General features: G+C 47.4%; 2 protein-coding genes across 2 annotated transcripts in view; one reads left to right on the top strand and one right to left on the bottom strand.

Annotated features, from left to right (window-relative positions):
• LOC135385788 (galactosylceramide sulfotransferase-like) overlaps window positions 1–26,477 on the bottom strand; it is a 435,824-nt gene that overhangs the window by 401,676 nt on the left and 7,671 nt on the right. The gene's annotated exons all lie outside the window — the stretch shown is intronic.
• On the top strand, window positions 902–26,316 carry LOC135384868 (homeobox protein BarH-like 1). The gene is made up of 2 exons (XM_064614051.1): window positions 902–1,276; window positions 26,122–26,316. Exons 1-2 carry the CDS (start codon window positions 902–904, stop codon window positions 26,314–26,316), a joined length of 570 nt encoding a protein of 189 aa, XP_064470121.1.

Raw genomic sequence — 26,477 nt, 5'->3', positions numbered from 1 at the left:
AAAACAAGATTTTAACTGAATTGAACAGGTATAACATCCAAGGCAACCCAGTACCGACATGTCTTGCCTTCCACCCGACGTCGCCCTCGAAGTCGCAGACATTCTGAGTTCTCCATTACCCGACCGACCTTACGAGCATGTAGAGTCCGCGAAACTGCATGTTGAGGAGTTTGGCCACCACCGCGCGTCTCGGCTTGTTCGACCAATGCAATGTCTGATTGGTAACCGGAAGAAGAAGGCAATTGGAAGATCACATGGCTCTCGACTGGGCTCGAGCCTGTGTGATAGACAAAATTATACAAAATTCAAGTAGAAATAATTAGACGATTATTAGATATTATGCACAGTGACTCCCAGCATAGGAAGAAAGCATGTGACAGGTATTGTTCTGATTTCGGATCGAACTGTTTCACGCGAATGGTCAACGGTCAATGGGTAGTGATAATTCGTAACTTCGGCATCGCGAGACAACCTACGACCATGCGTGACGCCGCAGTGGTCGGCCAGTCGACTAATTTTGTCCACCAGAGGTTCCTTTAACGCGCGCCGAAATCTCAGCATACGGCACACCGGACGTGTCTAAGCAACTTGCACCCTACAATCGAGTTACTATAGCGTCCTCGGCCGGAATCGAACCCACAACCTTGGGATCAGTGGGTGGACACATGGCCCCCTTTCTAACACCCAATCAAGAATTTGAAAGCAACTGATTCACCGAGGTCCCCCCAAAAATGGGTACAGGTAGCCAACTTTTCATCAGTAGTGAAGTTTGGATTGGATGAGACTGGAAAATAAAAACAAAAAATATGGAAGTGTTAATTTTCATGCGTTTGAATTGACCTGTTACCACCATGGTGCTTGACTGTGGCGCTGTTTGATTTTCGCAGGAAGCTACGCAGAAATGAATGCAGCGGCCGCGTGTCTTTCGAACGGTTCCTTTCGTGGCTCATCACCGTGGATCTCATACGCTAGTCCCACTCCCGCACCTGCTGCGGACCACAGAGGAACAACACTAGCAGACGCAGAAAACGGCGTAACAGACTCACCAGAAGGATTGAGTCGACAAACGTTGTCCGGAAGTGCCGAGTCCGCTCGAAAGGCCCGACGCAACCGGACTGTGTTCACAGAAGGACAACTGATGGGCCTCGAGCGGAGGTTCGACTCGCAAAAGTACCTGTCCACGCCAGACAGAGCGGAGCTGGCCAGAGCATTAGGCCTGACGCAGCTTCAAGTCAAGACCTGGTACCAGAACAGGCGGATGAAGTGGAAAAAACAGGTATGCGCTACCGTTCATGTTAATGTAGTATCTGTACCACACGGGCAGAACAAATAAGGTGGTGGTGGTGGTGGTGATGGCGAAAGGGCTTGCCGTTGTCGGCCTCACGTATGTGGGCAACGTCACGACTGACGGCCTGGGGAAATACGCGTCCTGGGCCGACTTCTAGGGGAACTGTGCCGACATATGTCTGAAAGCGTCTGAGGAAAACCCAGGGAAAACCCCAGACAGCACAGCCGGCACCGAGATTCGAACCCGGGTACCTCCCAGTCTCGACCAGAACAAATAAGAATCGTCTGATGCCATTAGGGTCCCGAATGACATTATCCACGAAGGTCACGTGTGACCTTTGGCGCCGTTATGCGTTCGTTTTCTTTTGTCCGTGAAAATTTCAAGCAACGCCAGCTTTTCCTTCACAAAGAATTCCTCGTGTAACTTCAAATTACGAAATAATATTGTCCTGCACGATACAAAGCGGTTTTGTACAAGAATAAAATTGTTTCTCTTCGCAAACAATGGGAGCGAGAGTATAGGCATTTCATCGGCGAATGCATTGTGGCGATCTCATTAAGCATAAACTGTCCTTCAGACAAATGTCATTAACTATCCCCGTGCGACTTTTTACAAATCGAACAAAAATGGCAGAGGTAACATGACATTGATTCTGAGGACGACGATGAGGCAGTACGGACGAAGGGACCAGCTTGCTTGCATCCTGCTATTGACTTCAATGGATAAAGATGTGTATACTCCTGGCCTTTGACGGTTTTCAGATATCTCCGTGTGGCAGGGGTATAACTTCCTACTTTCAGTATAGTCGGGGGGGGGGGGGGGCACTGAGCACGGTGGATTTCGAACTCTAGGGTCATCGGAAAAGTATGTCAGGACTCGCCATAGTAGCGGCATATTATTCAGAAACTGTTGCCCGTACCAAAATGTTTGGAGTGTTGGTGGTATTTTGGTGTTTTATGGCACAAGGACAACAAGAGGCCAAATAGTGCCACCACACATGACAGCTAGTACATTGTCCGCGTAGATACAGTTCGTAAACATACAGAATTGTGGGTTATGGGTGTTGGAGTGTTAAAACGTAACCAAACAAAATTTTTGATGGATACTGCATATAGCTAGCTGAGTATACCCTGTCTGTACGCGAATGAGTTCGTAAGTGCCTCGGTCTGTAAGGAATGTTCAGCAAACACAGTGGAATACACAAGCAGCTCTCCACAGCTTGGAAACCGGGTCACGCTCACCAACTCGCTCGCTGCTATACAAAAGCGGCTCCGTGGGTGACGCAAATCGCAACCACTATGGTTAGCCCGAAGCCATTGACCCATGGTCCGTGCTCCAGCGCGCAAGACGTTCCGTGTCACGCTCATCGTAAATTTTCACGCACAGAATATGTTTTCTGTACGTGAAACAGCCCGTCAAGAGGGTTCTGAATTTCACGCCGCGTAAGAGTAGGCGCATGCGCAGTAGCCAGTTGAACCGAAGACCGCCCGCGTATCACGCTGATTGAGCAGCAGAAGAACTGCTGCCAGGGGGCACGCGGTGCTACCTGTCACTATCCACGGTCTACGTGCCACTTCCTCTTGGCACTCACTCACTCACTCACCGTCACGAGAAAAATTAAACAAAAAAAAAACGTCATAAGAATCAACGGTACTCAGCCTGCCCAGCCGCCAGAATCTCGGTTTACCGCAGGGCTGTGTCCTCAGCCCTCTTCTCTTCAATCTGGTTCTCTCTGGCCTACCTAGGTCATTACCGGAATCTATTCTGCAACTACACTGCTCCATTTATGCCGATGGCATCTGCGTATGGCTTTCAAGCGAGAACCCTGGACAGCTCAGCCAAGCCATTCAAGATGGCATTACTGCGGTGGATAAATACGTCACCACACGCGGGCTAAAGCTTTCCCCGGGCAAAACACGCTATATGCTCATAGGTCGTGGGAAAAGGTGGCCTTCACTACCTTCGCCTTCTTTGAACGGTACATCGTTACCAAGAGTTAGGACCCACCAGTTCCTTGGCATTGTCATCGGCAGCTTATCGTGGAGGCCTTTCACAAAAGAAATGAAATCTAGATATCTGTCGACTCAGAACCTCGTCAGACGATTTGGATGCCCCGCATCTGGATGCCCTCAGCGCACGGTGGTAGCCATTCATATTCAGCCAAGATCCTATATGGCCTCCCATTCGCTAGCCCATGTCCATCTGTGCTTCAGAGCCTGGAGCAGATTCATAGGAAAGGCCTACGAAACGCCCTCGGTCTTCCTGGTTTTGCGCGTAACGAGGCCGTGTATGCGGAGGCTCCAGAGCAATGAAGATGAAAGTCACTGAAAAGGTTAGCTGTAGGACTCGAACCCACATCTTCTGGATCGTTAATTTCTTAGGCAAATTGAGGCGTTGTATGTATTTGTCCCTTCTATGTTGTTCCAGCCTCAGAACATCAGTTCTTTCATGTGCTCCAGAGCAACCTCTTCTGCTGCTCGTCACTCAGCAGCTCCTCCAACAACTTACGCGCTTACACAGAACCACCGCTGGCAAGGCCCTCATCGGGAGACTGCAAAACAGCACGGAATCTCGCTTCGCAGCCACCATTCGCACCCTTACCGAGGTAGTGCCCACGCTACCTGCAATGCCCCGTAAGGGGCCGCCTTGGACAATTCCTGAAATTCACAGCGAGCTATATACCAAGCTGGACCTCGGAAGAAAAATGAGCTCTCTGACGCCGTTGATCAATACCTTGCCGCTGAGTGTATTCACGACATCTACGGCACTGCCACCCACATTTACACTGACGTCAGCGTTGACAACAGCATTGGCAAATGCGGCATAGCGTACAGCATACCATCATTGAAGCTAGAGTGGGCAGAAACTCAGCAGACTTGTACGTATTTAGAGTATTGTATTTAAGATACTGTATTTTACATACTATTTGTGGTGTCTTGGTATCTTACTCAATACTTTTTCGGTGGAGTATTTGTACTCTATTTCAGATACATTTTGTGGTATCTTCTACTCAATACTCTAACTACACTTTGGATCGCCTCTCAGTTTTTCTTTCTCTTTTTCTTTTTTTCATTAGGCGCGTTTACATGGGCGCATACGTCGACTGAAAGCAACAGTCGACTGATCGCAAAGATCGACTTGGAACGGTTTACATGGCAGGAAGCGATGCACCTTAGTCCGCCGGGCAGTTCAGTCGACTCAGTCGATGACAGCGCCACCAAGGCACTAAAGTGGTCACTGTGCAATTGCATACTGTTTTATCAGTGTGTGACTTCCTTTACTGCGCCCATAAACATCAAAGCCTTCTACCAATGGCCCAGTCGATGCCCAATGCTGCTGGCTTGAAACGCTTGCACCGGCGGGAACGTCAACCGTATCCGTCGCCATATTTATTTTCTGTGTTGCGGGCGGAGCACGGCGGCAGATGCGGTTGTGACGTAGCGGAAACCGTCGGCACAGTCGACTTGCCCGGTTTACATGGCAAAAGCGAGACGACTCCAGTCGTCTGATCTACCCCAACGTAGCGACTTATTTCTGCTGCGTCGACGTCCCCTTTAGGTCGATGTAGGCGGGTTTACATGGAGAGGGGAGATCGACCTATCTCGCCCAGTCGACTTATGTCGCCTTCATGTAAACGCGCCTCATGGCGTGCTCGCTTTCCGGGAATTTATATTCCGACTCCGTAAGTTGACCTGGACTTTTTTTTCTGGAAAATCCGAATTCGAGAGCAAGGGTTTTATAATGAGTGCTCTGCAGCTGGAGCAGAGTTCTGACCTAAATACCTCCTCTGGCTCTGCTCTTGCCTTCTAGGACACCCCTGCTTGACAAGCTGCTACTCTTTCTCTTTGTAATGTATGACAGATCGGTCAGTGACTGCTGCAAGCCCTGTTGGGACTTTTGTATTTATGGACATAAAGAATTCATTCTGCACGAGTTGTGAGTTCGCAGAATGGAGTCAACGGAAGAGGCGCGTTCACTCCCCTAGCCAAACCTTCGGAAGTTTTTCGAATATGTTGCGGAAACCGATAATAATATTTCAGTCAAATGCAATCTTTGCTTACCCAAGAAGAATATGCTTTCGACCAGGAAGACATCAAACTCGCGTGTTTCAAACTCAAACGTGTGTCAAACTCACGTTCACGTACTTTTCTACGACGCCTACCGAAATATCTTAAGTGTACCTTAAATACTTTCGGAAGTATTTGCTTCTCTAACTTAATTACTTTCATTTTGAAGTATTTATACTCTATCTTAATTACAATTTTGCAGCAGTATTTACTACCTTACTTTAAATACTTTTTGAGGTATCTTGTACATGTCTGGTAGAAAGCTTGGAAGGAGAGCTAACATCTACCGACGCAAAACTGATGGCAATAACTGAAGCGCTTAGGGCTGCAGAGACCGCGAAACTGTCAGACATGGTTTTAATCACGGATTCACGAGCGCTATCTCAAGCATCGATCGACACTCTGAGACGTGCTATTTCGCAGGACAGGCCCGGCACCAGCTGATAAGACTTAAATCCCTTGGTACCGCGGTATCGCTGCAGTGGATGCCCTTCCATAAGGGAATTTCCGAGAATGACCAAGCTGATGAGCTGGCCAAAGCAGCTACAAAAATCGAACCGAAAGTCCAGGCGCGTTCAAGTAGTTTCGCCTGCTCCAGAGCTATCAAAACATATGTATGGAGGCTACATCCTGATAAGCGAACGGGAGACGGGTCTGCACCCTCACCCTGTGCAGCGAGTGGCCTACCCAAGGCCGAGGTTTCCCTCCTGCTTCGCATCCGATCCCGTAGTGGGTAGTGCTTACACATGCGCCCACATTTTCAAAACCCGGCCGCACTTCTAGTCCAAATTATCGCCAATGCGGTGAACCCGAAACGGAGGAACACATTACAATGGTCTGCCCGGCTACATCCTACGCCAAACGGGAACTCCAGAAAACTGTGCAGCACCGTGGAACATCAGAGCTCCAGATTGAGGAGATCGTTCATCCGCGCAGCAACTTCGAGCGCCGCAAATTCGAAGGCAACCGATGGGTTGCAACCGCCACATATAGAGCAGAATCTCAACGTTGACCTTGCCATGGTGAAGCGTCAGCCAAGAGTGTACTGCCGGTTGTTGGCAGGCGATGTGTATTTTAGGAAAGTATTGTTTACATGTTTAAAATATCACTAATGACGTTCTTAACGTTTTTTACAACTACAGTTCTAGTAGCACAAAAAAAGAAACGTCGAAGTCCACACGGCGGGCCACCTTCGTATTTTCTGGGGTCGCGAATAGAGCGAAGGAGTGCAGCGAATGGAGCGCAGCGAAGTCGGTTGTCAGATACTTCCTTCCAGCAGCTAATGTTTGTGAACAGGAACATATGAAACTCGTGGTTTTTATTCCATATTTCGTTATAAATACCCCTGAAAGTTTACTTTGCACAATTTCAGGTGCATTAGTGTCGTCCTCATGTTCTTCCTTCTTAACTGGGCGGGAGCTGGAACTTGGTGCCTGCCCAAAAGGGCGCTTGCAGCTCAATTTCATGTGAGTTTCGCCAGTATGGCAGTGACTATCATACGTGACACTCTGTAGTGAGCATCCCATGTACTATGTTCTTCACATGTACTTCAAACGACACTGGAAAAACTTGACAACCGTCCATTCAACCGTCCGTACAAGATTCTTGGACCTTGGCCCAGCCCTCAACAAGACAAGGCAATGAAGCCTTCTGTGCATTCTTGAAGAATAGCGGCATATCCAGCCGCTACTAAAGAACAACAAGTTGTAAACAAGACACGTTCTGATGTTAGGAACTCCTCCACACGTTGCCTTTTGCATTTTTGTTCCGGATGACGTCACCTACCCCTGCAGTGCTCGGCTAAAACGTATTAGACTTCTTACTTGTTTCATTCATATTGCCTCGCTTATTCTTTCCGGAATCGAACGAATGGAATGAGCGCTGCCAAACCAGGAATGGGAATTGACCGCAGCTCTTCACTCCGAGGAATTGAAAGGAATTGAAGAGACCTCTCCAAGTTTGAAAACAAATGACGTCATAGTGTTCGACAGCGCCACCAATTTGGTACACTTGAACTACGCTCGAAGCTAGGGGGCGAAGATGGTAGCACCCGAAAGCCACGGTCTTGAGGGGATTACGATGGTCCCTGAAAGGGACGCGACCTTCGGTTCTACTTTTCTTTCAATAGGAGGCAGCGAACAAGTGCCCATTCGTGGAACCCAGCCCTCCCCTTCCGATTGGTTTCGGTTTCAGTCTCTCTACCAACGTCATGATGACGTTTCTCGGGTAGAGGCCTATTAGCACATATCTCCATTCCTCGGAATGGAATTGGAATGGAATGGGCCACCTAATTCCGCAACGCTGTCTTGGACTACCGTAGAGAGGCGGGGTAGTTGGTACAAGGGGAGGAATATGTTTAGTATACAAAAAAAAAAAAAAAAAGGAGGGAAAGGAGTTGGTACAAGCTCATGATGAATATAGGACAACTGCTAACTCTCAACTGACTGATATTACTGGAAACACAGAGTTTAAAGGGACTATCGCATCCGGAAACGTGTGTATGAGACCGATACGGTAATGTTGGGTACCGCTTCAGTCTATTTGGCCGAGTTTCTCTTCCGAAAACCGCTTACACATTAAATAAACGAGTTTTAAACATTCGCACTCCCTCTGCACCTAAGGAAGCCTCGGCGATAGCAACACCATGATGACGTCAGCCAGGCACAAGTATGGAAGCGCAGCCCAGGTGATTGTCTCCGATGTCGTCTGCTTCGCGTTGGCACCGCAATATACTACATGAAAAGTCCTTGATAAATATGCCTACTTTCGCTTACCAGTGTGAGTTCTGACGCCACCATGTTGCGTGGAACACCGTGCTACGCTCCTGTTCAAACACCTCCGACTTTAACCACAAACATCATTCCACAAGCCGTTCACAAGACTCTCCGCCGCCTGCAGACGCCGTCCCTCCCGCCCGCCGGTTGGTCGCCGACGCTATCAAGGGCCCTCCAACGCGCTGATTGGACTTGTCCGCACTAAACGTCGCTCACTGATTGGCCTTGCCCGAGTGACGTATTCTCCGATTTCTAGAGAGGGAATTCAGAATACTCTCAATATCCGTCGTCTGCTCTTGCCATGCGTTACATCAAACTGCGCACGAACAACTCGTCCAATCCGCGTCAGATTTTCGGCGTTATTGTCAAATCATGAACGCGGAGTAAAACGGCGCTATATTTCGAAATCGACCGCGACGGATGTGACAGTCCCTTTAAGTACACAATCTGAATTAAAAGAAAAGAAAGCAGAGACCGAGCAAGTTTTTACATAGTAAGGGAATGGGACGTTGGCAAATACGCAGGTGGTTATCAACATACAAAAGAGCCAACATCGTGATTAAGTAATCAGTAGATACGGCACCAGATGCAAAAAGTAGCGGTTATCAGTGAGCTGCGAACGTTTCAAGGTAATCAGTTTACAGATATCCTGGATTTGGCGAAATGGTTATAGGCGAAATGGGACGATCGAGTACAGTAAACCTTCCAGGCATTCAGTAATCCATCAGTGATAGCCTTAGGGAGTACTCACAACTCATGCCTGTGTTTGTTCTCGTCACAGGTGACTGGTCAGGTACGGACGGAATTGTGAAAGAAACATGCGGATATCATTTTGTAATGGGACGCAGTTTGCGGGGCTAGTGCGGGTATTGCACCTGCGGGTACAGGTCGAATGCGGGTAAAACAATTCCGTATTCCCCCTCCTTCCCTACCCGACTCCCGTCAAAGTTAATAATAACAGTGGAAAAAATTCTGTATCACTTCCGAGCACGATAACAGCCACCCTGGGGGCACTGGGGGAATGTGTAGTGAACAAAATGCTTGCGTTAAACTAACAGAATAATTTTGCTCAAGTAAGATTTCCTCATGGCCCCAAGAGATGCTGTAATCGCGCTCGGGAACGAGACCGCATTTTTTCCAGTGTTATTATTAACTTTGACGGGAGCTGTACACGGCGCTCCCGGTGTGTCATTCGGTAAGTGAGATAGCGTGCCTTTATCATGACGATGACGAATGCACCGCAAGCGCTGTGCACAAATCGGGTAGTGAAGGTGAAGTCCATACGGAAGCGTCTCTTCCCAAGCAGCACAATGTACTGAAAGTCGAGTGCAATAGGGGTGGACGGTATGTGTCTTATCAATGTTCTTTAGCTTTACGAGTCTGTTCAAGGCCTTCCACATACTCGTTCACCCCTATTGCACTCGACTTTCGGTACATTGTCCCAAGCAGCACAATGTACTGAAAGTGGAGTGCAACACGGGTGGACGGGTAGGTGGAAGGCCTTGAACAGACTCATGAAACGACAGAACACTGATAAGACACATACCGTCCACCCCTGTTGCACTCGACTTTCAGTACATTGTGCTGCTTGGGTTCCGTCTGTTCCTCATCTTCCGTCACCCCCGTGCGTGAGTCAGGCGGGTGAACACGTAATCAGCAGCCGGATAGCTGCGCGAAAGAGTGCATTGGCACGCTGCTCCGCACAAGAAATATGTAAACCGGAACCAATTAATTACTAAAAAAAAGATCGCCAAGTGTCGACACGCTTTTATACATATATATATATATTTTTTTTTTTTTCGCTGAAGGTTGCATCGGTAAAAAAAAGGTTACGAAACCGTCCGATGTAAAATTTAAAAGTTATGGGTTTATTTAATTAATGAGCGTATGCAAATGAGCCGCTCACTTATTGTCTCAGGGATGCTCACTGAAAAGAAAATTTTTTTGTAGCGCCACCAGTTTATGAATTACTCAGCCGGGGAACCTCCGTGAAACATCCGGTAGACATTTTGCATTGCCAACTGTACTGCGATGCAGCACAGTTGCAGCACGTAAAAACGAAGAGCAGGCCACTGGATGGGACTTGATGAAGCAGAAACGTAAATGGAACACGGAGCAACCAGACGGAAGCAACATAGACATTTACTGGCATGCGGCATGCTAAGCATGGTCTAATATTCTTATATACGCACGCCATTCGTCTCACGGTATGAAGGCCCCGGAAAGCCATTCGATATTTTGCAAAGTACTGTCGTTGGTGTTTTAGTATCTTACTCAGTACTTTTTTCTTAAAGGTATTTCTCCTCTATTTTAAATACTTTATCGGCATTTTCTACTCAATACTAGAATTACTTTTCTGCTTGTCTGTTTCTTTCACGCTTAGTTTCGAAACTTTTTCCCACGCCTTTCATCCACTTGACGTTTCCTGTACAATGCTGGCTTGTTTTTATCTTACCTCTAGTACCACGGCCGTGCTAGTGACCACGTGGTTGTGGCTTGACCCTCCTTCTCATGGGTTTTCCTTTGGTGGGCTTCTCCCGCTCGAATTTAGGATGAAGGAAGAAGACACGTGCAATGTGGTGACTCATGTTATGTCACTATAGGGCTTGCCCGCTTGGTAGATGCTTGCTTTGTGGCCAATTTAGTCTTTGGTAGAGAAACGTGGATCCTCTTTGTATCAGTGGCTTTCACAATCTATAGAGTTCCTCCACACATTGACCTTCAGGGATTTTACCAGCACCCCCTCACAGCGCCCCACAAAGAGCGCGATGTTGCACTACGAAGATTGAGAGCTTATTGTGCAACATCATGCTCTCATACCAACAGGCCCCGGCTTCTACGTTGCCCCACAAAGACCTTACACCCACCCCCAAGAACCCCCAAGAAAAGACCTGATCAAAATTCCTCCAGAATATGCCAAAAATGCCAAAAGAAAAGCAGATACGGGCGTTATACTTTCAGTACTAGCTGCAGTGATGCATGGGCAGTACTTGAAGTACCACGTACAGTTAAGTAAATTTCTGTGTACTTGTACTTTACTTTCAGTACATTTTAAATCGTGTACTTTGTACCATACTTCATGTACTTTTTCCCGGGTACTTTCCCATCAAGTACTCAAGTACCCAAACTTGGACTCCAGACAAAAAATCACAATAGAGTATCAAAAATGCACCCTACTGAAAGCGCTAAAGTGACAACAAGAAGACGAAAACACACAGATAGGGCTATCTCTGAGTTTTCGTCTCCTTGCCTGCATTTTAGCGCTTTTAGTTCCCAGTCTGACATTTTACTAAAACGGGATATTTGTGCTTTTAAAGAGCATATTTGTTGAAGCAAATCTGTTGTTGAGAGGCTTGAAATGTCGAAAAAGTATCGACGCTTTTATGATTATGTAAAACGAATGGAATGCAAAGACACGCACACATTATGACTAGGGTTTGTGGTTTTCGGCATTTATTTTCAACCCAATTCGGAGGGTGTTTATCGGCATTTATATTGGGGACTATAAATCGGATTTTTTCGGCATCTATATTCCGCCCAAAAAATAAATGCCCGAATACGGGCATCTATTTATTTCGCATGAAGGAGAGCCTATTTTGCGGGCGAAGTAGCAACGAACCGAAAAGAAGTGAATTGATTCATGGCTTCATTAACAATGTCTTTTATTGCCTGTGCCAAACCAGCAAACAATGAGACTACCTCTTGTTGTAATAGATGCAACCGTACATCATCATGCTCGCATCTGTCATAGCGGCTCGCTCCCTGCGATTAATAACACGCAGTTTAGAGAACGCGCGCTCAACATTAGCGCTAGAAACAGGAATAGCCAGTATGCTTAAGGCGCACTGCGATAACAAAGGCCATGTGCTGGAACGGGTCGTCCAAAACTGAATAGGAGATATATCCACCTGAGGGGCAGGGCATGCAGCATATGCGAAAAACTCGCGCTTTATATCATCCATACGAGATTCATCAACAGAGCTGAGGTCATCCTCCTATAAGCGCACAACGAAACAAACAGGGCACAGCCCGAAGATAATGCCACGCTCGAGAAATAGTCGACAGAGGGAGATTCCAAGGGGATTTCCCTGTGCGGTTCCAGGAATGGCAGCTGTCAGGATACGAGAAATTCGTATTTTTTCGGAATATTCCGAATCTGAAAAAAATCATTCGGGGGGTGTTTTCCGGCATTTTTCGGAAAATGCCGAAAACCACGAACCCTAATTATGACACTGTAACCGGCAGCACAATGACTTGGGCCATTGTCATTTCAGTTCTCCCAATGCAGGGTTCTATGCTTTTTTATTTTTTTCCTTCATTGGCAATTAATAATCATTTTATATCACATTATATGTGTGATTGCATTACATGATGAACACTCTGAAAGACACACATACTTTCATTTTTACATTTTGCGTTTTTTTTAATTGGTCACATGGATTACATTGCTGCAGATCACAGTCGTATAAAAATGAAAGCTTACATTGTGCTTCATCCTTTTTTTACTTTCTTCTTATTCTTTTTCTAAACATGATGTATTTCAAAAAGCAGCAAGGAATGCCCAGAAATATATAATCTCCCTTGACTTGTACTTTTTTTCCTTTGAAATCTAGCCTGTTATAGAAGAACATTAGTAACGGAACACCACACAAGGCGGGTGATCTTGGATCAGTCCGGGTATAATACTTTTTTGCATAATCACAGCACAGCTCACTGATAAGCTCTTTACATGCAACAGGAAATTATGACATCTGATAAAGTTCATATTCACGAGTTAGTACTTAACCTAGGACTTTATGGCTACAAAGCATTTGTCAATAATACTCTCTAAAGTTTTGCCAAAAAAGCACGACACAGATACTAAACAGTGAAATGCAAAGTCATACAGATTAAATTGGTAATGTACTTGATCAGTACTTGAAATACTTTGCCTAGTACTTTGTACTTTACTTGAAGTACATTTCGAATTGGGTACTTTGTACTGTACTTGAAGTACTAATGATGCCAGGTACTTGGTACTTTACTTTAAGTATAATTTTGAGGTACTTTGCCCATCACTGACTAGCTGTTATGGAATCTTGTACATCTCTGCTGTTAGACCCACGCGGGGTTCCATGTCACATAAGTGACATAACAGTTGTTTTCTCCGCTTCCTTTTATTGACGAAATAACGCCAGTCAACATCTCCTATATCTGGTGGCAAATTACAGCGTGGTCTATTATTCCTGCGCACGTAATCTATTGTTAGCCTGACGTCTTCTATGCCTAAGTACCACTTCTTTTGTCAACAACATATTATTATATGTAATTTTTTTCCCAGAAATGGACATGTTGACGTTAACAAGAAGGTTCAGCCAAAGAAGTTTATCCGGTGGTCAAGAACAGTTAACGCGTTGCCCGTGACACGTCACATCCGTCTGTGCTCCAGCAACAGCTTCAACACGGGCTTGTGCGACGTTACGCTTTGTCGCACCACACGTGCGAAGCGACCTACCTGTTGACGACACCCGATTATCTGAAACACCATGGCAATCATGTAAACAGCGAGCGTCATTAACAAACGTAAATATATCACTGCAAACTGAAAGATACACATAGATACATATTACGATGTTTAATCGTCGTGAACGCGGGTTTTCCGGCAAGGTATATTTGTTGACGAGAGTTCCTGTACAAATAAAAAGGACTCGACCTTCATTTATGCGAAAGAAGCAAAATCGCAGCCCTATTGTTTTTTTCATGAGAGGAAGCCAAGTCTCGTGATTTGAGCAAACAACAATGCACAGGTAGGACACCATAAGTTGCATTTTTTTTTAATTCCGTGTTAGCACAGCCAAACAACTGTGGGTATGAGCGGCGTACAGACGTGGACAGATGGAGAGAGTAGAGCATGTAGGGTGCACAGTGAGCAGGAGTGGGGGACAGGGGGGTTAGTATGCGTCCTGGGCCGACTTCAGGGGAACTGTGCCGACATTTGTCTAGAAAATCTTCGGAAAACCCAGGGAAAACCTCAGACAGCACAGCCGGTGACAGGATTCGAACCCGTGTCCCCTCCCGGTCTCGTTCTATGGCGTGGAAAGCGGCCATCCTAACCACGGGGGTTGCGGAGTTGCCACTCCGGAGTTGGACTGATTCCGGAATCATTCCAGATTTATTAGAGCCCGGAATGGAATTGGAATGGAATGGCGGAAACTGTCCTAGGAATGGGAATGGAATGGTCTGGGTGCACCGGTGGCAGTTTTGGTTTAAACGTGCTGGTTTCTGCCCTCGCACCCTTTGCACTGCACCTGCACAAGGTCAAGAGTGAAATAACCTTGTCTTTGTGCTTTTTCCGTGCTTGGTAATGTCAGTCTCCTCTAGCACTGCTAGACTTGCCAGTATGGTTACCGATCCTTTTCCTTTATTGAGGGAATTAACGGAATGGAATTGGGTTGCCAAGCTATTCCAGGAGCTAGTGGGAACTGACCATACCTTTTCATTCCGAGGAATTGAAAGGAATGGAATTATCGCAAATCTCCATCCCGAGGAATGGAGATTTGTGCAACCCTGCTAACCACTATGCCACGGGAGCTGGTATAAGTTGCAATGTATATAGTCTATAACTGACACCCCACACTCATTAAGCGTGCATCAATTATTGATGTTATGAATACATACAGAGATGAACCACATAAGCTCAATCAATTCGTATACCATATTTTATTTTTATTTTTTTCTGGGATAGAGCTTAGAATGAACCCAGAGCACTCTGCATACTGTCTACTATCTTCCGTGTGCGTCTCTTTTTGGGAGACACGCGGAAAGGCAAAACGCTATACGTGGCTTCCTGGTCTTACGTCCTAAGACTCTCTCCCTAACAATGTCTACGTCCGTTCAATCAAGAAAGAAACTACGGAATGCCCAGTGAGTGTCATTTTTATATGAAGAGAATCTTAGTAATTAGACTCGGGCTCATTAGACAACATATGTCATTATTAAAACAAGCACCACCTGAAATCCTTCAGAACCAGTCTCCCTGAGCTGTCCTCTTCCTGCATCCACAGGCAATTGCCGTTGGCCTTCATTCAGGAGGGAGCAAGGTATATAGATATCAATTGTTGATATAAGGATCGAGGAAAATGGGCGATAACATCGTTATCGGTGTAGGTTTTTAGGTGGCCAGTAAGTCCTTTCCACACACTCAGGTGATAAGGATGAAAAAGTAAAATTCAACGAGATGGAAGAGATATGGTATAGCTTGTATTACAGACGTGATTCGTTTTGATCGATCCGATGATTCGATCGTTTAATTGTGCGAAAGCTAAGTTGGCTGAGGCCCTCATGAATGAAAATACGGAGGCCCAACTCTACGACCAGCCAGCTACCACAGACGTTTGTAATGTCGAAATGTTCCTACGTCATGTCTATAGAACGATGAGTATTTCGCGAGTGTCTTGTTGGGGGAAGTTGAAGAGGCGAACACGGCTTCCCGATAGACAGCTAGCCAGTCTTGCAGCACTTTCTTAATGTCGAGAGAGCTTTTGGTGCATCTGTCTAAAGCACTGCGAAGCATCTCGCGACTTGATGTGACGTTCACCAAAGCAGCTTTTTGCGTTTGTTGGTATATGACTTCCATAGGCCTAAAGCGCTGAAACCACGAACAATACGAGACGTAAAACAAAGCGTTCTGTGCTGTGTATATGTATACGTCTCGTCTGGTTGGTTGGAGTAAAAAAGTATGGAGGTGTTGACCCACCTCTACATTGGCCGAACTCGTCTCGTGTTCGTGGTTTTAGCACTCTTATCCCAATGGAAGTTGTGCAGATCTCGTATTTCATTAGTATCTGCTTCGTCTCATCTGGCGCTCTACGTAGGGACCAGTCTGGGGAGGCAGCTATCCCAATTCCCAATGTCGTGCGCATTGCGAAAACGCCTTGCTAAAGGGAACGTTCAGTCGGAACCGATGAAGTGCTGTTTACATCATGTCTAGAATTATTACCGCTTCGCGAGAGTCTTGTTGGAGGAAGTTAAAGAGGCGAACACGGCTTCCCAATAGACAGTTGGCCTGGTCCAGCTGACCGGCACAAAGATCAAGACTGGCTACAGCACTTGAACATTGAAGTGATGTCATGCCAACATTATAGGGCCAATTCAAGGAATCTTGGAGCTGGGAACAATGAATCGTTCTCCCCCACCAGCGTCACGTAATGAATTTGTCACAGTTCTACAAGAAGAATGGCTAAAAGTTTGATCGACAGCAGTAACACAAATCTAGGGATACAAAGATTCTGCACAGGCATGTTTCGGCGAGGGCTCGCACTTCCCCGCATTACCGTCATATGCCGAAAGAGACCCAGTTTCTTTTCTTTGCTCTTTCTTTTTTTTTTAACTCTTACAAATGACATTAATGACCTGCTACGTGAGGTCACGAAACGCCGCCTGTATAGACGACCTGCGCCCCTACGTCATTGATTACATAACGTCGCCGCACAAAGCATGCTGGTGGGCACTATCAGATTCATCAGCCTATCAGCCGACGCGTATTTCCCGCTTCTTGCCCATCACGGCAAGATATAACGTCGAACCAGTCTTCTCATGACGTCACACGTTTGTAAACAGAGGGCCGTCTACAGCACAGCAGCGCTGTCGTCCTGTGAGCGTCCTTCGGGATGCTTCGAGTTCCTGAAGAGACCCTCACCTTCTTACGCCAACAGGGATAAATGGCAAATAGGAAGGAAATTGTCATCCCTTACAAACTTCGCTCCTCATCTAGGTCGGCCTTACTTTAGAAGAGTCGATGGAAGTGCGGGCTGTTCATACTCCAACGGCAGACAGCGTAGACAAGGGCAGACAGCGCATACAACTACCGCGAATAAGATGTGGACCATAGTAAAAAGCCTCAAATGTGTCCCCTCCCAAACAGCACCCTTCCGCACCATCTCTCTGAAAACGAACAGCGCAGAAAAAGAAATTGCCAACAGTTTCCTGGCAGCCGTAAACAAGACGTCTAGGCCTCCACAAGCGTCCTTTACCACCAGTCTCTACGGTCAGCAATTGTGGACAACAGTATGCGAGGCAAAGCCGCCCCCAAAGAACTGGAAATGGACTTTACCGTCCATGAACTTAATCCTATGATATAATAATCCTATAATGAACTTAATCCAAGCAGCCTCCAAAAAAAAGACTGCCCCAGGTCCAGACAGGATATCCTATAAGTGCCTAGCAAACATAGGGCCCAAAGCCTTGAAGATCCTCCTCGAAATCTACAACACGATCTGGAGGACAGGAATCGTACCAGAAGAATGAAAAACTGCACGCATAATTCGTCAGAAAACCCCAGAAGCCAAAGGAGGAAATTACCTCCTACCGACCAATCAACCTCACAAGTTGCATTGCCAAAATCATGGAGCGAATGGTTCTGTCTCGAATACAATGGTGGTTGGAGCAAACAAACTACCTACCCGAAGAATTCGGATTTAGGATTTAGAATTCGGAACCTACCCGGATTTAGAACATCCCGCTGTACTACAGACTGCATCACAGACCTCGTAACGGCCGTACAGCATAACAAACCTTTGTCCATCGTCACAGTAGCAGTCTTCCTTGATATCAAATCAGCGTTTGACTCTGTCCGCCATGCCCACGTACTGCAAGCAGCAAGAAAATCAGGGCTGAATGGAAAAACATTCGCATGGCTCACCAGCTTTCTCATCGACAGAAAAGTCTTTATGGATACCAACGAAGGGAGTACACCCCCAGTCACACTTGTACAAGGAGTTCCGCAAGGAGCAGTTCTCAGCCCGACACTCTTCAATCTGCTCATGTCGGAGCTCGCCAGCTTACTACCACCCAAAGTAAAATATGCCATGTATGCCGACGACCTCTGCATATGGAGCAGTGGAAGACAGATACAGGCGATAGAAAGCACACTTCAGCATGCCCTAGTAACCATCGCCATCTTCTTTGAAGAAAAAGCCATGGACCTCTCAACCAGCAAAACCGTCTACTTACCCTTCACAGGAAAACGGCTGAAAAACTTTAAGCTCACAGTGGCCGGAACCGAAATAAGGCGGGTCACCAAGCACAAATACCTGGGAGTCACCATCAACAGGAATACAACATGGGGTGACCAAGTTAAACACCTGGAAAAATCCACAAGAACCTACACAAACATAATGAAAATCCTTGGCGGATACCGATGGGGTAACAACGAGGCTCTTCAAGCAATGCACCGTGGCCTCATCAGGCAAACCATAGCCTACAGCATCCCTTGTCTTCAAAATCTCTCTCCGTCTCAGGATAACAGACTGCAACGTATCCTAAGTCGCAGTCTACGCATCTGCCTGGGACTTCCTAGAACTGTCAGAACGGATATAGTACTTGCCGAAGGAAGAGAGCCACCCATCCAAACCCTTCGCAAACAAGAAACTGAGCGCCACCTTATCCGTCTCCTCACAAGACACTACGGGCACACCCTCATCGACAAGATAAAGCAACGCACCAAATGTAGCATCTACACGGCCATCCGATACATGGACCGCATCCTTCCTAAGCATCGTGCAAAAAGACACTATCAGATCTCCACTGAAGTACCAGGGATTGACAATAAAAACAAAACACCACAAGTGGCCCTAAAAGCACTAGCCATGGCACATATTGAAGAAAACTACCCGGTAGCAATGCAGGTGTATACCGACGGTTCCACATCATCGAAAAACAGATCATCCAGTGCTTTCGTAACCGACGGCATAACAAAAGCGTACAGGTTGTCGCACAAGGCAACATCCACGGCAGCGGAGCAACATGCAATTTTGAAACCTCTACGCCACATCAGAAAATCCCAAGCCGGGACATGGGTAGTGTACTCCGACTCCAGAGCGACCCTCTACTCCATCCAAAAGCAGGACCCACAAGACCGTATTGCCTACGACATCATGAAGGCACACAGCGAAGCCGAAGCCTTAGGACACAATATATCACTCCAATGGATAACGTCTCACTGCGACATCTCCGGAAATGAATGTGCAGACAGAGCTGCAAAGGAAGAGCTTAGCAAATGTAGGATATCACAATCCCCTATACAAAGTCAGATGCCAAGAGCCTTCTCCGTAAAAGTACGGAAAGAAGATCGCGCACAATATGGAAACAATCAATGAGACCAAAGGACTACCTTGCATTCATCGACACTTAGTTAATGGCGAATTCCACGGAGAGAGCAATTCTTGCCCCGTGCTGGGTGGGGTTCTGTGCGTGCTCCCGGCGGGGTCGCACGGGCTTGCTTTGTCCATGGAATGCTAGCATTCAAGGTACGATGCGCGCTCTGTGCATAGCGCTTGACCCGCCTGCTTTCTCGTGGGGGGGGGGGGGGTATATTTATTACACCAAAGGAAAAAAAAATACGGGGGCTTTCTCGGGTACGCCTTGCGACGTCCAATTTGCGACGCCCTGGTTTGACACACGGTACGATAATTCAAAATGGTATCACGATACGCGAGACTGATGCTGTTGGGGTTTTAATACACCGTGGAAGGAAGCGGTACGGTTAATTAACGTCGTAGCGCTCCCGCATCCCGAACCCTGAAGCCTTTCGAGGTTACGCAGTTGAGCACTTCTGTTATTGCACCGCACTTCGTTGCATCCACGAAAGGGTTACTCGCAATCACCTTGAGCAGCATACGCCATAAGCAGCATAGGAATGGTACGGGAGTCCGCACCGCCATCTTGCTTCTCGCGTAGTCTTCCTCTTCTCGCCTGGCGCGAGGCCCCACAACCCGCGTGACACCTCCGATATACTAGTCAAACGCGGCGTGCTATTCCAGGAGATCCGTCCTGGCGATAACCTAGCTATGGTGCTCCGCGCTCGAGTTCGCGGGTTCCATCCCGACTGAGGACGGCTGCAATGGGGGGGGGGGGAGGTAAACATTGCTTCCTGTGTCGGATATTTCCGGCGCACGTCAAAAGAACCCCAGGTGGTCGAAATTATCCGCAGTTCTACCCTACGGTACGTGCAGCATGTCGCCACACTAGGCAGACAAACCTTACGTGTAACATCCTATGCACCATTATTTAATGGTGCTCCGATAGCACTAGCCCGCGTGGCTCAGTGGTTGGCGTGCTGGCCATGTCACTTCGCTACTGGGAGGTACACGGGTTCGAATCCCTGTGCCGGCTGTGCTGTCTTGGGTTTTCCCTGGGTTTTCCTCGCCGCAGTTCTTTTAGAAGTCGGCCCAGGACGCACATTCACCCAGAGCGTTAGTCGTGACGTTGCCCACCTCTGTGGGGCCCACAACGGCGAGCTCTTTCAACACCACCATCTGAGCTCCGATAGCGTCACGCATGCGCTATGGGACCACCGCCGCATCGGGTATCGCATCGGAGATGCAAAAACGGTCTCTCTAAAACACTCTAATCACACACAGCGGGACGCGCAGTGTTTACACTGTTCGAGAGACGCGCACGACTACCTGCGCGACACACGAGTAAAAAGAAAACAAAGCTCGAACAAAGGCCTCACTTATCGCGCTCATGCCTTCTCTTCTCTGTCGTGTTACGCGGAGGTAATCGCTGGGTCAAAAAATGGACCCTGCTCCGCCAATAGATGGTGGTGGTGGTGGTGGTGATGTTGAAAGGGCTTGCCGTTGTCGGCCTCACGTATGTGGGCAACGTCACGACTGACGCCCTGGGGAAATGTGCGTCCTGGTCCGCCAATAGAACAGTCAACGCATGCCCCGCTTCTGCCAATGGGACAGTTTTTGTCCGTTCCCTGGGCAAAACTTTGACCCAGCTCTGTCATCGGAAGGCACTAAGGGCAGAGGTGACGTGAGTGGTGATCAGTTTCGAAAGCAGTGCGTGTAAGTAGTGGAAACTGTAATCTATATAGCGATGCTATCATAGAAATACGGCGAAAACAAACACAAATTGTCCATATCACTCTTTTATTTTGGTCACACACCTTTGTACAGCATATTGCGATGAAAGGTGCCAGAAGTTTGCTGTGTTGACGCATCTAGATAATAATAATAATAACGTGTACAATACGCTCCCCTAACAACCTCCATGCCGCAAGAAACCTACATCAGTACGCCACCACCTCGATCGGTAGCAATGACCCGACCACTACATTTCTTTATATCGTTACGCTAGACTAAATCCAATACAGTTAATATATCTACCGGGGCTTGTGTGTAGCTATAGGCTAATATGCCTACTGTTGACATTAAACGAGTCTCACGAAAACGCGTCCACACTTACTGCGGCATCGGCCAAGTCCACGAGCGACCGGTTCCTCATGACAAGATTAATGTCAAGAAGCCGCCGCTATAATGAGCAATGAGGGAAGCAGGAAGAAAAGTATCCTTTGCATCCGTGCCAAGCTCGTACCATGCAGTGAGCAGAATTTTATTCTAAGTCATTTTGAGGCCTCTTGTTAGGCCTTGGAATGTGCAATCTCATATACCCTCTCATGCCCCCTTGCGGATGAATAATGCGCGTACATAACTGCACGCAAGTAGAAATGGCTGTTTATCTACCTCTCTGTTTCCTGCGGAAGGCCTTTGTACGGGTGCTTTCCTCCCAATGTAAAAACACCGTGGCCTTTGTTCAAGGCCTAAATGTGACATAACATATAATAGAGACAACGTGTACCTGCATCATAGCAATGCCTGTTTGTCGTCTATTCAACTGTTATGTCTTGTTCGGCGGGGCGGATAGAAGCTTCCGCTGTGGTCGAAAAGGGCGTTATGCGGTTTATTTAGTTTGCGATATGCTGGAACGGAGGACGTTCCCAGGTGTGATTCATTTGATCATACCTGATGATCCACTGATCAGTGAATAGGTGAATAGGTTCGTGCGTGAGGTGTATTTATACGTCGTGCCTTTAAATTTCAATCGTTTCCGTGCAGTTACAAGCAGATAAAAGCAAATCCGACTTCGCGAGAGGGGTGCAATGCGCGTTTTCGCGTCCGAAAACAGGTACGAAGACGCCCTCGGCGAGCCGGTCGGTTTTGAAACGGCGGCGGCGTACCGAAAATTACCGCCGGTGGCGGTGTGGAAACCGGCGCGCCAAGGCTCTGCGCGGATGGCATTTTGACCGGCGGCGGCGTCAGGCTGGTTTTTCGGTCGGCGGCAGCGGCGTTGGCAGCGCGATTATGAAAGTGCTAACCCATGCCATACGGCCATATCATTGCGGTGGGCGAACGTTATCTAACATGGCATGTACGCAGTAATCGCCTGGTTATTTGCGAGGAGCCACCAAGCTCATAAACGCGTGCAGTGTGCTATTCAGCAAAAGCAGGACTGTAGAACTTTTTTTTCTCTCTCTCTCTCTCTCTCATCTCCACGTATGCTCTTTTGATTCGCTGCCACAAGAACAGAGCCCTCCAACTTTATTAAGTTATTGCATCACTTTAGCATGCAGAATCCTCCAACTGGATTATGCCCATCGGCGCGCCGGGCGAAGTGGGTCTCGTGGTTGCTGCTTGCTTGAAAGGATGGCACTCATCCAAGGAGGCAAGAGGCCTTGGCCTAGCAGAGTTCATCACATTGTTCAGCCTGGATTGCTGAGCCCTGTATACCATCATCCCGTGTTGGTGCATAGGTTGTGCAGAAGTAAAGTAGTTGTTTTGTGGCTTAATAATACGACGTCTGACAAATGCGTAAATTTGCCGAACAACTTAAGCATAAATGTTAAATAGGTTTGCGGCTTTACTGCAAGATATGAATTACCATTAGTATACGTATGCATTTGACTAGTGAATGAATGAATGAAAATTTATTGTGCCTAAGAACGGCCACAAGGATCCTGATGTTGGCGCAACAATAACACCTTTATTACGAGATTATGAATGGGGAGTTTGATGTTGGCGCACATCATCAAATAACATGGTATAGTCAACTCACCATGAAGCATATATAATATCTTGATAAGAGAAATAACGCAACAATAACGTACACACGATAGCAGAAACACACGCAATTGAAATAACACATAATAACATAGCAGACAATATGTTAGCGACAATTATGAAAAAAAAGTAAGCAAGACATAATATAGCTGAACGTTGATTATGGGACGCCAGTGTGATACTCAGGGCGTAGGACAATTAGAGGAAAGATGTGTATAATGGGTATTCCGATATGATAGTAATAATTCGGGACTTTACGTCGCGAGACAACTGCGATCATGGGTCGGGTCTGTGGATTAATTTTGCCCACCTCAGCAGGGGCGGCGCAACGTCTGAATTCAGGGAGACCCTAGTTGCCAACCGACGCCCCCTTCCATCCCTCAGCATCACCACCAATTCATGCCCTGGTCCCAAAAATAGACCTCTCCCTGTTTCTAAACAAATGACGTCATAGTGTTCGACAGCGCCACCAATTTGGTAGAGTTGAACTACGCTCGAAGCTAGAGGTGAACAAGGTCGCACCCGAAAGCCACGGTCTTGAGGGGATTACGATGGTCCCTGAAAGGTACGCGACCTTCGGTGCTACTTTTCCTTCAATAGGAGGCAGCGAACAAGTGCCCAAACACAGCCCTCCCCTTCCGATATGTTTCGGTTTCAGTCTGTCTGCCAACGTCATGATGACGTTTCTCGGGTAGAGGTTTATTCAGGATTCGATTCAGGAAAATTGTTTATGGCATTTTATTCACATGCGGCACTTTGACGCCTCACTTCCATGGGGATTTTGCGCCCCTTCACAAATTCAGGGGGTCTACAATAACCCCTGCACCTGAGAGTTCAACGTGCGCCTAAATTTTGACACGCGGTACACCACATTTAACGTCCCTATCGGAAGACGGCGTGTCTGAGCAACTCGTACCCTTCCACTAAATTGCCAGCGTCCTCAGCCGGGTTTGAACCCGCGATCAGCAGGCGGACACGCGACCGACTGAGCCACCGAGGGCGGCTTCTAGTATGACAGAAATAGAAATCACGTTGCTCTTAAAAAGTATGGTTCGAGGAAAATATGTCATATGGTGAGGAGTTCACCAATATTTGACAACCTGCGAGTGGATCATTGTGGACATAATAGGGAATAATAGTAAACCGGGGGATTGCGGAGGGTTCCACTCAGAATAGCAGAAATTTTGGCGACTTTGTAAGAATGGGGAATCAATACAGGAATGCACGCATTTATACAGGAACGTGGCATCGGTTATTTTGCGTCGTGATGACAGAGGGAGAAGGTTAAGATGTTTGAAGAGGGCCGAGGAAGCGAATGTGTGAATCTTGGGAAGTCTTGAGGTAAAAGTTGCGAATAAAATGAAGAGCGCGCTTTTGGGTGGCTTCAAGGCGATTACTTTCAGTTATGAAAGTTCCGAATAAAAACGTTTAATTACCCTGCACAGGAAGATGACATGCAGTGTGATTTTACTCCTTACGGAGGTATCGTTCGAGCCAGTGTAACTTTTTCTGCACTAGAACGACCAGTGAAATTCGCTATAAGAAATGTCCGAATATGCACGAACGCAACAAAGTCGTCCATAGTCGCCTATCTCGCACGCGCATCTCCCGCGAGGACAGATGTGAGTGCGATATTCTAATCCACTCCTGTGGCGGTGGTGAAAGAAAATTTATTGACCTTGGCTTTTTTTCAAGGGCAACCGTGTTATGGAGCTCGGATGTCTAATCTTCTTGCAATTACTTATCTGCACCTGCCCTTTACCGTGTATTCACACGAGCGACATCCTCAGGGAATATTCTAGTGGAAGAAAAAGCGAAAACACTGCTCACAGAGCCAAAGTTCAGTCCCGTGTTTGTTGAGCATTCACACGGTGCGGGATATCGGGCGTACTGCGCATTTAGCAGACGACACCGTCAGCGTGTTTTCTTGCCGTCTGCTACGGAATATCTTGTGGCTATGTAGGATATTCCCCACGGTTAGCAGTGTACGTGAAGACACAAAGTTGGGCGTTCGCGCTCACGTGACAGCAGAAAGCTATGACGCGTTTTTTAGCATCTTCCGCTTCTGGGGAAATTTCGCTCGTGTGAATACACGGTTACACGCAACTTTTAGTCCATATGCCAATGGTCGCATTTGGAAGCTACTGGAAGCTTTGAACGAATGAACACCATGCAAGGAACGCGATGTAGCTATAGCAGTTCGACCGCTCATTTTTCGTTGCCTCTCTGCATTTCAACCGAAACTCTAACAAGCGACGGAACGCCGCCGTGGGCCGCGGATCATTACGGACAGGAACGCATCTCCCGACCGTACAACGCTACCCGACAATGCGTTGTAACGTCTACGACACCGCCCGCCGACAACTCCGGAAGCCTGTTCCACCGCCTGAAGGTTCCAGCCAGGATCCATCAGATCACGATGCTTCATGCTCGTCCAATGACCCGTCATCTTTCGGCACTTCTACCGCCTCGTACCGGTGGCGGTACGCTGTGGTCACGAATTCCCGCGTCGTGGCGCCTCTCACACCACGACAGTCCACGACAGCTCCTCACTTGGGCACAGATTTCAGTACCGTCGCCGTGCCTGCCCTGAAGCGCACGGTGCTCTTTCAATGCCTTTGCAACGCCTGCATCTGCGGCGTAGTTTTCAGACACATCTCCTCACGCAGAGAACTTGACGACAACAGTGCTCCGCTTTCCTCTGTTCCCACGCTATGATATGTCGCCAACGGATGCCATCCTGAATTGTTTTTTTTTTTCGCAACAAATTGTGCAATCATTGTCCTGAGAAGTTCGGAACTCCCAAAGCGCACCAGGGCCTATGTATGGCTGCGGTGTGTTGGTCAGTGGGTTTTGAATGCCCAAAACTGAGATGCGCCTACACATAGTCTAGGAAGTGGTAGTAGGTCCACAATACGGTCCTGGCTGGAGAGAAAACTGAAGACATGTAGCCCCGAAATTTGTCACGCGCGAAGAACATAAATGTTACATAAACAAACATAGTAGTAAGTCATTTCCATGAAGCCATTACAATCATTTCTGTGAATGACATTGGTTAGATGCTATATGATGGCTCCATATTTCACTCTGCCTTTTACACGTCCTTTCAGGTGATGCAAGGTGGCTGTTCAGTCCCTCCGACGAAGCCCAAAGGGCGTCCAAAGAAGAACTCAATTCCGTCCCTGGCCCAGTGCCAGGCGCAGCAGCAGGCCTTACTCGCGTCATCCCTCGAGCTCCCAGCACCTCCAGAGCGCTCTATGTCTGGGCCCATAGGGGTGGCATACTCCACCAGAGAAGACTACTGAATCGCACTCGTGTTATTCCTATGCCACGAGCGAACGTTTCTAATTCGAAACGAGGCTGGTCGACACTATACTTTGGAACAACAACGGAAAGCATTTGAGGACGCCATCGTTACCTAATGCTGCTAGTATCTCCTAACATAGCGAAACGTAGTTTTACCAAA

This window comes from Ornithodoros turicata, chromosome 2 (genome assembly GCF_037126465.1).
Source record: "Ornithodoros turicata isolate Travis chromosome 2, ASM3712646v1, whole genome shotgun sequence".
Classification (NCBI taxonomy): Eukaryota; Metazoa; Arthropoda; class Arachnida; order Ixodida; family Argasidae; genus Ornithodoros; species Ornithodoros turicata.
Note: the sequence above shows the minus strand (reverse complement) of the source record. Positions and strands in the feature narration are given on the sequence as shown.